This window comes from Pituophis catenifer, unplaced genomic scaffold (genome assembly GCF_029215685.1).
Source record: "Pituophis catenifer annectens isolate HBS135680 unplaced genomic scaffold, rPitCat1.0.hap2 SCAF_13, whole genome shotgun sequence".
NCBI classification, from domain to species: Eukaryota; Metazoa; Chordata; class Lepidosauria; order Squamata; family Colubridae; genus Pituophis; species Pituophis catenifer.
Window position 1 is genome coordinate 1110519 of NW_027256893.1, and position 12439 is coordinate 1122957.

The window sequence follows — 12439 nt, forward strand, 5'->3', positions numbered from 1 at the left end:
TCTCGGTGATGCATGCCAGATCGGCTTGCTCCTCTACTACTGATACACCTCCCGCCCCCGCCCCTGCATTCAGCAGCAGCAGCCAATGCTTTTGGCAAGTGAGGGGAGCAAAGCAGCAGTGCAATTTGTGAAATCTGGGCGGGTTTGGCACTCCAGCAAACAGCAGGACAAACTGTGCCCACTTGTGAGAGAGGCTGGGGTTCAGTGGGGAAAGGGAGAGGCAGGCCTGGTGCTTCTCTGCCTGGCTGGACAAGGGCTCCAGCACCCAAGGCTGTGCAGGAGGTGAGCATGGGAAGTGCAGGACTCTCTGGCACCAGAGGTAAAGTAGCTGTCGGTGATGCAGTGGGGAGGAAAGACCCAAGCAGCTTGAGACCCCAAGGGATGGGAAGAGGAGTAGAAACAATGCAGCCTCACTCCGAGTGGCAGATGATGCTCCGCCCTCAGATGCTGACCAGTAGGCTGGACACATTGAGCCCCAGTGCAAGCACACAGGTCATGCTCCAGATGTCAAGCATTAGTTGCTGTACAGCCTCTCGTTTTCCGATTCCAGCAACACAAACCCCTTGGCCAGAAAAATGGAGACTGTGCACGCTGACAGGAAAAGGGAAAGCAGGGGAAAGGCAACCCAGGAACAGACCTCCTCTGGGCTGTAATGGCTGCCTGCTTATTTAGCAGGCTTACATGGGCCACAAAGGCCTACAGATCGACAGCAGGACTGCTCTGGGGCTGCTCTACCCCTTCCTCATCCTTTTCAAAATCACGCTTGTAACTGCCCCAAAGCTTTGGAATACAGAACTATAGAACCTGACCACCCTCCAGGCCCTTTTAAATGGTGGTCGAGGATTCCTGAACTCCGGACTTCCTCACACCTGCACAGCAGCTGGCTTTTCTATCTGGAAGGCGGGGTCTCTCTCCACAAGCAGCAGGGCTCTCTGGATGCAGTGGGGGATGATCTCCTGCAATGATAAAATGCATTTTTCTACGGCTCCTGCTCCAGTCAAAAGTTTTGACATCCAGCTACATAAGGATTGGCAGGAATGTTCTCTCCATTTCTCTATTAACAAGGAAGGACGAGGCCAAACGGAAGTGCTTGTCCTTCACACGAGAGTAGTTTCTTACCCAAAAGTTTCTGGCACTTTCAGGGCACTCAGATCTGGTGTGATGGAACACTGGCAAAGAACTGGGAAAGGAAAACAATGGCTCTGTGTGCCCAGTGGGCACCCAACTATGGTAGAGCAGCATTCAGAAGAAGGAAGGAAGTCTCACCTGCAAAGTGCCTAAGGCTGTGAAGACAGCTGGGACTGGAGAAGATCGCCGGGCATCTACCAGGATGGTTAAGCCCAAGGCTTTGCACTCTGGCCTGAGCATGAAAGGAAATAAGAGACAGATATGAATGTCTATAGCTACTCAAAATACTCCTTGAGGAGATCAGAGAATATTCACACAGCCCAGCGAATAATTATAACAGCATATCTAAGCTGTTGTATCTGGGATTCCCAGAAGACATGGAAGTATCCAAGCCAGCTAAGAGCCACCACATCCGTATTTCTCCACTGACTGGAAGTCTACAATTATAAAGCTAAGAACTGACAGAACACTTACAGTATTCCATGCACAGAACACTCACTGACTGTGTCTTCCTTGCCTTTTCTCACAAACCTGAGAATGCTGCGTAAATACAGGAGAAGGCATGTTATTTCACTGGCATTGCAGTTCGGGCACAACCAAATTGTATTCCTCATTGTGATGATGACCACGGCACGTCCGGATCTGTCTCTGGTACCTGAGAAAGAGGCTCCGATTAATTTGTCTAACTAATTAGGCAAAAAGAAGAACCAAGGCCTCCTTGAAGTAGCTGTGTATTGCCCTCTAATAAACAAAGAAATGGCTTTTTCAACCTATCTCATGAATGAATGGATACAAACATGGCAAAATATTTGAAATAGTGGGATGGTAGAAGTTGAAAACGATTAGGAGAAACACAAACTCAGATCTACACAGATCTGGTTCTGAAAGCAGAATTGGACCGTTCAGGGGCCCATCTAGCCTGCCATTTGTTTTCTTCGGTGGCAGATCTTCCCGAGCCTCGCTGGGAGTCTGGCTGCAGAGCGCCATAAACTCTTTTGGAGGGAATCCCAGCTGGCAACTCAAGCTGGTTCTCTTAAAGAGCCTCAGGTCCACCCCTTCACTCTAAAAGGACTTCTGCAAACTTCAGCTCCTCCTGCTCTTGCTTAGAGCCCCTGGCTTCCCACTGTTCCTCTGCAACCTGGGAAGGCCAGACCGTGGAGGGAGACACCTCAAGAGTGCAGAGGCTCTGGCTGTTTCTTTGGGGAGGGGGGCCCAATCTCCAGTGAGAAAATGAAAGCATTTCTCAGGTTCACAAATTGCTCTTTCCCTGACCACTGCCTTCTTCACACATCACAAAGACAGCAGGAACCTTTGGGGGCTTTACCTGGCAGGCATGCAGCCCCACTCCGAAGCATCTCCCAATTCACACTCTTCATTGGCAGGGGGTCCATTTCCAGAATCCCCCTGAATGGAAAGAGTGGGAGTTCTGGTTGCATAGTCATGGCTGTAGGGTCTTTTCCCCCAGAACCGCCAAGAGCGATCAGTGCCAGGCTGCTGTTATCAGCTTCTTCACTGGAATTTTCTGTCCCATTCAATGATGTTTCTGTAATAGGAAACAGCTTTCAATGCTAAGAGTTTAATTATTCCCATTTGCATTCAGAGGCAAAGCAGATACTTACAGATTTATCCTGCCTCTTTGTAATTGATCTGAACTGGACCAACCCAGTGAGGTTTACTGTAGATGATGAAACATCTCTTCCTACACACACACACACACACACACACACACACACACACACACACACACTATTGCAGAGCAGCCTGTAGTTCTGCCAAATCCTTGGTCCTTGGAATCCTAGTGGTCAATCACAAAGAGAGCGGACCAGAACCAAGGGGGGGAAGGCCACGAAGCTGCCACCTCATGAGAGAGAAACAGCGCTGAAAGAGGTGGAGGTCATGGAATTCGCCCCCTCACCTAAGAGATAAGGGAGGAGGGACATTCAGCCCAACGCCAGTGATGTTACCTTGGGACCAGTGTTATTGCAAGAGGACGAGAAAGGGCAGCTACAGCCATCCACCTACACTTCAAAGAAATTGTCAGAGACTGAACAGCAAGAACCTCCTTGCTGACACCCTGTCACAAATGCCACTGTCAAGTTTCCGAAAGATGCCCTAATTAATTCATGAGCCATGATCCAAACTTCAAAGGAAATATATTCATTTATTAGGAGCACCATTCCGGCAATACTCGGATTCAGTCAGGACTGATCTCACGTAGATTTACGTTCCCCTATGACCCTGTCTCTCCCCTCCGCCCTGGCCATGTCATAAATCACATTCTCCAATTAACCACTTTGGCTGGCTGTGAAACCTAACACCCTCCTTCTGATTGCGGTCAGAAAAATGTATGGAATTCACTTCAGTTCTCCCTCCCTCCTGCTCATGGCAACTTGAAAGCTTTGCAAGTTGACAGCCACAATATAATTGCTCCAAAGCAGAAATAAACAACACTGCTCCCAACACATCAACTAGCAGCCCAAGTAACTCAAGGAAAAGAAAAATTACCTAGCCATCAAAAAAACACTAACTAATAAGTGCCACCTCGACTGGCCGGAAGACATCCTGGTCAGCTGTTTCAAAGATGGGCTAAACAATGATCTGTACATCGCTTGCATCGCAAGAGGCCCAGCACGTCTCCGTGACTGGTGCATGCTGGCCAAAGAAGCAAAAGATCCAGTAATCCCTTCATTAAAAGAGTGGATGGGCCAGCTGTAAAGCACATGGCCAGTTGTGCGCAAAGCATTGGCTGAGGCCAGGGAGGCTTATAAAATCCAGGCTGATAAGAAAAGGGTTGAGCTTAAAAATTCCACATTGGGGACCGAGTGTATTTATCCACCCAGTTCCGCCAATCTTTACAACCCTCAAAAAAGTTGGGACTTAAATTTGTAGGACCTTTTCTCATCAAGCACATTATTAACCTGGTTACAGTAGAATTAGAATTGCCAAAGTCACTGAGGAAAATTCACCGTTTTCCACTGCAGCTTGTTAAAACCTGAGGTGATTTCCCCAATAAAACCAATCCCTCCACCTGTACCCAAACTGTTTATGCTGGAAGGGGAAGAACGATCTTTTCTTTTATGTATACTGACAGCCTATGCACCAAGACAAGTTCCTTGTGTGTCCAATCACACTTTGCCAATAAAAAATTCTATCCTATCCTACCCTATCCTAATTTTGAAATGAAAGAGATTCTTGATAATCAATCCAGCAGTCAATCATGTGCTAAAAATCAACTTTCATGTGACTTTGAGAATGTACTCTTTGCTTTAACCCATTGTCAACAGAGGGAAAAAAACTACTTTGCACTGACATTTAATTTTAAGTTTTTTCCTCTCAAAACAAGAGATAACTAATGGAGATGACATAGATTAGTCTCTTTGTCTAAGTCTCTTAGTCTCTGTTCATTTACATCAAGAATAAGAAGCATATTAATTTCATCTTGAGTCCCATAATAAAAATGCCTCCCCCTCATCTCCTGTGGCCTTGTTAGAGGAGATTTACATCCTAATCATTCTATATCTGCAGCACACAACATGCATCAACGTCTTTTGAAAAAATATTAGTCAAGGTAGAAACTTTATCACTTCTCTGAGGTTCCTTTCACACAGAAGGGCAGCCCTGATCTTGCCTTAGTGTCACACCTTTATGACTTCTCCTTGGTTCAGCTACCACTCCAGAGAAAGCCCCAAGAACTGAATTGCAGCATTTTCTCTGGTAGCTTCCTTTCTTCCTAGCTGCAAAAGCCTGCAAAGCTAGGGAACAGCAATGGGAGGCTGGCTGGAGCCCTGATTCTTGCCAGCCAGCCTGTCCTTCTCCCCCAGCCCTGGGAAGACCACTGGGCGTTTGCTGGGCAGCACCAGCCTCTTCTGGTGGCAAAGAAGAGCAAGACCAGGATTCAGATGCCCTGAGAAAGCAGAGCCTGGCTGTGAACCCAGAGGCCTCCTTGCCCATCTAGGCAGCCCTCACTTCAGGTTGACACTCACCAGCAATTCACATGAATGAGTTACTGTGAATATGAATAACTTTTAGAAAACACTTAAACACTACCAGACATAGTAATCAACTGCAGTCAATCAACTGTGTGGGACAGGATAAAAAATTATGGATTTCTGTCCCTTTGGGAGATAAAAAAATACTTTTTTAATCCCTCAAAGGGACAGAAATCCATAATTTCCCATACAGATTTAAAACTACTTTTCAGATGGGGAAAAAAGTAATTTGTGAGCCGAAATGGTTAGAACTGTTGCTTCATTGTTTTAAAAGCTCCTTCCTGGGACTCGAGGCACTAACGAACCACACAGTGACATCTCAGCAGGGAGGATGTTTACAGGTGGATCAGATATACAGGTAGTCCTCACTTTACAACAGTTCATTTAGTGACCTTTCAAAGTTACAACAGCACTGAAAAATATGACTTATGACCAATTTAGGGCGCAGCGGTTAGAATGCAGTACTGCAGGCTACTTCTGCTGACTGCCAGCTGCCAGCAGTTCGGCACTTTGATTCTCACCAGGCTCAAGGCTGACTCAGCCTTCCATCCTTTCAAGGCTGGTAAAATGAAGACCCAGATTATTGGGGCAAGAGGCTGACTCTGTAAACCGCTCAGAGAGCTGTAAAGGCTGAGGGTATGTAAATTTAAGTGCTATTGCTATTTTCACAGTTACCACCTTTGCAGCATCCCCATGACCAAATTCAGATGCTTGGCAACTGATTCATATTTATGACGGTTACAGCGTCCCAGGGTCATGTTTTGTGATCCCCTTTTGTGACCTTCTGACAAAGTCAATGGGGGAGCCAGATTCACTTAACAACTAGGTTACTAACTTACCAACTGCAGTGATTCACTTAGCAACTGTGGCAAGAAAGGTTGTAAAATGGGGCAAAACTTATTTAACAAATGTCTCACTTAACAGCAGAAAGTTTGGGCTCAATTGTGGTCATAAATCAAGGGCTACCTGTACAGCTTTTTTTGGATGAGTGAGAAGCTTTGTTCCTTTTTTGTGAACAATCACGTCATCGCAACTTTTGTCGTTTTGCTAAACTTTGGCAGTATAATCTGGGAGTTCTGGTCTAGCACAATAATTGTCAAGATGTACATTCTATACACAATTTGCAAGCTCATTCCTGTGCAATAACACGGACGTCTACAACACTGCACAACGCCTGTGTATGAACCACTCCCTTGGCCCGACCCAGGCTTTGTGTCCCTCCTGAGTTTGAGGAGATCACGATTTCAGGGCAGAATATTAAATTGGAAGCTGGCATACTGCAAAGTAAAGAGATAGTCATCAAGCACGATCTTCATTTCCAATAATGCCAGATGACCCACGAGCATTTTACTTAGAAAATAAAAATCAGCTAACTACAGACTAGGATGAGCACTGCTATTCTTTAAACATGCCCAATTTGTCCAGCAAAAACTAAAAAAAAAAAAAAAAAAAAGCTACAAATTGTAGGAAGCATCCATGGGCTATAGGTAGTTTGCTGTTGTAATTAAATGACCTTCCATGTCCAATACGACAACTGTGTCACAAATGAGTCAACCCTTCTGAGGCAATTATTTGCGATAAAGTCCATGGCATAGTTTCAAAATCCTTAATATGTTCACTAGCCAAAAAAGCTGCTGGCCTCTGCAATTAACCACTGTAACATTCTAAACTTGAATTCCCTTCCCTGCCATTCTCATGTTCTTGAAAGAGGCCCTATCTTGTACACTCGATCTGTCATGAGACCATTTCCCCAGCAAAGGGCAGAAAGTGGCCAAATGCATCCTACCTGTGGCCTGATCCCCCTCTGGGATGGGCTTGGTGCGCTCTGGCAATGTCACCGCTGGAAATAGTGCTGGGAGGTGGGATGCCAAGGAGTTCATCTCTGGATCACTGGGCTGAAACCGGCGGAGAGCTTCATGGATTGAGTTGTGTCTACCTTCCAGGAAGGCCCCAGTGCCCGACTCCTTGTCTGGGAAAGGGGCTTGGCTGCCCTGTCCTCTTCCCACCTTCTTGGAAACACCTATCTGCAAAGCTTGTGGTGTGCTTGAGAGATCGGGCTCATCCACAGAATGTGCTGCAGCACCGCCTTGGGGAAGGTTGCTGCGGGGGGCCTCTGCCTGTCCAGCGACTCCTGCTAGATGCCTGGGGCCATTTTCCTTCAGTTTTGTTCTCATACTCTTTGACTCAGCCTCAGAACTGAAAAGCAGATGATTGTCTCCCGCTCGCTGTTGACAACAATCCACATTTTCTTGCCCTGCCTTCTGGGAAAGGAAGCTTTTCGGGACGAAAGGATCTCCAGAATTAAGTTGCCACCCATTCTTAGAGGGGCTTTGCTTAGTCTGCCATTGATGATTTCCTTCCACGCTTATTCTATTGCCCAACTCCATTAATGGGTCCCCTAGTGTCCCTTCCGTGTGCTCTAGAAGATGCAGTTCTTCCAGCCATTCAAAAGATTGACCTTTAACTTCCACCAACTGTTTCTGTGAGGACTGGTTATCAGCTATTCTCCTCCTTGAAAAGATTTCCACCTGTGATGATTTGATTATGGTTGGAGAAGTTGCCTTTCCCTCCAGCCTTCCTTTGGAGCTGTCAGAATCCCACTCGCAGCTACTGATTTCCTGCTCTGTCAGGACAACATCTCCTATTCTTTCTACACCCAAAACATCAGGATAGGATGCTGAAGGCTTGTGGAACTCCAAGCGGCCTCCGGCTATGATGGAAGAGCTTGTCCCCAGAGCCTGACCTTCAGCCTCCTCTCCATCCTTGTAACTGTACATGGCATACCTCCAATCGAGCTCCTGTTCTGGATGTGTCAATAACGTCTTGGCAAAATGTGGCTCCTTAACAATAGAGGAAACAGTGGGACTCAAAGAAGCTGGACGATTCTCTGGATTGCCAGGATGTTTCGGGAACAATTTATCACACTCTGTTTCATTATTTACAGAACATGCAACATTAGTAGCTGGCATGTCAGAAGTCCTCAGCTGCCCAGATGGCACCAATGCAAGAGCTGAACTAGCACAATTTCCCCAGCAACGGCTATTGTTCTGACTGTGCTGCTGGCTGTCCTTGGCTTCCAGCCTACAGACAGCGCTGGGCTGAGCTGAAGATCCTTTGGGGCAGCCAGAGGTGGGCAGGAAGGCACCTGCCAAATCCGCCTCTTCTCCTTCCCCGTCATTTTCACAGGCCTTCCCAAGCTCTGGGCTCCCACATGCCTGATCAGCAAGCTCCTCCATTAAGATGGTGGCAAATGAGTTGGCCTTGTGGAACACGTAGGGTCCCCCTGAAAGACAGGTGCTGGGGGACTCCTCCACTGGAAAGTCCAAAGGAGAAGACTTCTCAGTCATTGAGACAAAATGCATATTCTTTTTATTTTTTCCAATAGTTTGGGACTTACTGATAAATTTTGGATTGACTATTTCATCCCGAGGCACTCAGAATATCTCACCATCTGTGGCTAACAAGCAGTTTTCCAATGTGATTCCAACCATTTCTTGCTGAGGGAGCTCAGCCATTCCACAGTGAAGAGAGAGGCATACAAAGCAGCAGATGCCACAAACTCCTCCACGTTATGTTTGTCCTTGGCCAAGCATTTCAGTATGATCCATGAAGACTTCCTCAAGTACAGCACCGCTTGCAGGTAAAAGTCCTCCGGTCTCAAGATCCACCAGTCGAGAGAAGCCAGCTGGATGACGATCTTCTCATGAACACAAAGGGGCCAGCCTGCATATTGGAAGAGCAACCTGACGGAACAAGAAAAGCCCGGGGAATCGTTTACAAGCCGTTTCTCAATAAGGGAGAATCTAATACCACTTCCCCCATTCCCCCATGCCATAATTATAAGCATCCCCTAATTGAGGCAAAGCTGTTTCAGGTTCATAGTTGCTTAAAGATATTATTAAGCTCACAATTATTAAGGCACACAATGATGCATTACTTATTATTTACTTAGAAGTAAGTTGTCCTTACTTGTGGAATAAGGTAGAACTACCACATGTGTTTCCCTGAACTTGCTACTTTCAAAAGGGCTGGGCAGAAAATTATTCAGAAGATGTAGACTTTGTGCGACTATCACACCAGTGTTTTATGACATAAAGCTGTCCTGTCTTTGCTCAGGCTTCCAAGTGAGGCTAACAAAAGATGTGATTGTTTGAAAAGTGACATAAAGAGCTATCTCATTAAAGCAGGTGCATTTTTTTCTCTCGCATGCAAAACTCTGACAAAAGATGGGCCCACTTCAATTAGTAGCAAAAGGGATGCTGTGCTCACTTTTATTCAAAGCTAAAGCAATTCTTCCAAATCAGTTAGAAGCATGTATAGTCATTATTTTGAGCAGAGTAGTATTATTCTTCATTCTGAAAGTTCCCTTCCATGTTTAAATAACACACACTAAGATGTTGAAATCCAGTTGGAAACATTGAGTACAACAGCTGGACTGTTACCTAGGGCAAGCAGAATTTGGCAGTTTGATAACACTCTTTTGAAAATAACATTCCCAAAATATGCATTTAAGGTGAATACTATTAGGAAGGATGACTGCATCCAACAAGTGTCAAGGTAATGCTTTAATTAAGAAATGTTTCCTCAACATGTGGAGATGGGACTTTCTGTTCCAGGTATCCTGTTTTATCCTGATGGTTAAAAATTACATTACAAAAAATGTAACCCATCCCAATTCAGACAGACTGTGGGCATCACACAATACAGGAGGAGAGTCTAATCAAGTAAAACAGTCCATTTTTATACTTCAAATGATGTTTTTTCCAGGTTACCTTTGCACATGGCTCTGGTCCCTGAGAAGGACAGCAGAGGGAGCCAGAAAGGCTAACCCAGGCTAACCCAAGTGACATTTTTTTATTGCGAAAATGCCAAGGGATTCAGATCTCTTAAACTCTGAGCCCTATAGAAAGGAAAAAGTTACGGGGAGGCTGAAAGAAGTGAGCCCTGACTCAAGCTGCAATCTTGGTCAAGTTCTGGGGTCACACTTAAGCAGGAAAACAAGCCCCTCACTGTCCCAGGGGAGACCCTCAACTTTGCTGGCATTGTGACATCATAGCACAGTGAGTTTAAGAGATCTGAATCCTTTGGCATTCTCTCTATAAATAATTGTCACTTATGTGAGATGAGCACCTATCTTAAATTTCAAAAATAAATTTAAAATGTAAGTAAATAAAAATAATAAATAAAAGCATTGATAAGTAACTATTTGCAGTGCCAGTATAGAAAAATTCTCTGCAAGAAACGCACGCAAGAATCCAGGCACTTCTATTCCAGAGAATGATGCTCCAGTCATACAGGCTCTCCTTTTTTGGATGAACAACAGAAGTGAGCAACAGAGTATTTATTTTTGTTGTTAAAAGTCAGGCCTGACATTTGTTGCATGGCAGCAGATGACATAAACCTGCTCTCTAACACTTGCAGTTTTTTGAAGAGTCATCTGCACAAACATTATTTTGGTAAATACAAGTTATATATGTTTAATACGATAAAATCTAACAATTCAGGCCCTTGAAAGCTTCCACAGTATTGTTCTGTCTGCTTAGGAACGAGTGGGGCAAAGAATCGCAATGCCTTAGGCACACTTGAGGGTTTCTTGGCTGCAGACCCAGCCTGGCTATTAGGTTCCCTCCCTCCTAGAGACGATGCTGGGGGAAAGCTTTCAAGCATTCCTTTTGAGCCTGGAGGCAGCAAGATACTCACAGGCTTCCCACCGCAAGATCTGCTTGGCAGGAATCAGGAAGACGATGAGGTAGCAGAGGCCATCCCCGCAGCAGAGCTTCTCCACCACATGATGGGAGGGAGGGAGGATAAAGCCCGGAGAGGATGTTTTAGGATGCAACCGTCCAGCGGCTCAGAATCCTACCAAGAGAAGGAGAGTCAGCAAAGCTGGCAACTGGGTCTCTCAGGCTGCAATCACGAAGGGCAACTGGGGGACCACCTCATTCCTTCAGACCCCCAACGCTCCCAAAGACAGTTCCTGCAGTGCCAGAGCAGAGCGCTCGCCTCGTCCCGACGGAGTGGCGGCAGACAGCTTACACTGCAAAAACTTTCCTGACTGAGCAGGGTGTGGCTCCCTTAAGCTATTATGATTGTAGCATGTGGGAGAATACACGGCATGTGCTTGTGCTTGTGAACGTGAGAGGAAGAAGCAGAAGAGTATGCACCAGAATGTGCGTGTCTTGTTCTTATAAGGCTCACAAAACCACATTCTCAATCACTATATCCATACAGGATAATAAACTCAAGTTTAGGTTCAAGAATTCTTTAGGGCTGTACCAATCCCCTTTATTCAGGCTATACTGTATTATGCAGGTAAAACAAAATATATATGCAACATTGCATTATTTGCCTTTACATTAATGTCATGTCCCAAGAGCATTAGAATACATGGCAGGCGAGAGGCAAAGACCAAGGGAGCGTTTTGTGGGGACAAAGAGAACGGTCACATTGTCTCTCTTGTCCAGATCCCCTCAGGCTGACCAGAGCATCTGGCGGTGCTCAGCTCACACATTTACAGCCAGCCAGGAACCCTAAGTGGCCGTTCCGAGCTCCGAACGAATTCCCAGGTTTTGAACGACCACAGAGAGGCCGCCGCTGCTGCGTGCCTGAGGAAGAACCGCAGCCAGATTTACTCCTGGTTTGTGAAAGCTTCTGCTGCGGCTCCAAGGCTGCCTGCGGGGGCTGAGACCCAGGATTGTGCACCATCAGCACTTCACCCACCCACCCACCCTCTCTCTTCACTTGTCATCGGCCCAGACTCTGCTCCGGGCAGGAGACTCGCAAGGCCTCGACGTCCTTGCTTTGGGCGCTTCAAAGACAATCGCCCGGGAACCACCCCAGGCGTTCCTGCCGGAGAAAGCCCTTCCGACGAAGCCGGCCTCCCCTCCCGGCACTCGCGCAGGGCGTGGAGGAGGCGGCCCCCTGCTGAGCCCGTGGCGGCCCTTCCACTGGGCGGTTTCCTCTTTCCGTGCCAGCCAAGCTGCCCGTGGCCAGAGGCGGCATCCTTCTCAGGGCGGATCTGGCGCGGGGGGGGGGGAGGGGCAGGGGGAGCCCCCCCTCCTTTCTCAGCCCGGGTCCCGAGCGGAGCCGAAGAGCCGCAGGGAAAGCCAGCCGGGCGCACCTCAACCTGCAGCTGCCCGAAGGGCCCCCACGACCCCGGGCCACCGCAAGCGAGGGCCGGCAGAGGACGGAGCCCCCGAGGACGCCTTTCCTGGCCCGAGAGGCCCCTCGGGTGGGATTTTCAAGCCGGCCGGCTGGATTGGCCCCGAGGGCAGAACGGCGGGAAGCCGCCCCCGCGCCACGCCCAACCGGCCTCAGCCGCG

At 47.2% G+C, this 12439-nt stretch overlaps 1 protein-coding gene across 1 annotated transcript in view; it reads right to left on the reverse strand.

The window, feature by feature from the left end:
• The window catches only part of PLEKHG4 (pleckstrin homology and RhoGEF domain containing G4), a 37809-nt gene extending 25987 nt beyond the window's left edge, over positions 1-11822 (reverse strand). Inside the window, 9 exon segments of the mRNA XM_070953182.1 lie at positions 183-271; positions 1267-1360; positions 1660-1783; positions 2453-2671; positions 6904-8610; positions 8613-8861; positions 10681-10709; positions 10829-10967; positions 11750-11822. Coding sequence (XP_070809283.1) covers positions 183-271; positions 1267-1360; positions 1660-1783; positions 2453-2671; positions 6904-8610; positions 8613-8861; positions 10681-10709; positions 10829-10967; positions 11750-11822 — 2723 coding nt within the window.
• Between the last annotated feature and the right edge of the window lie 617 nt (positions 11823-12439).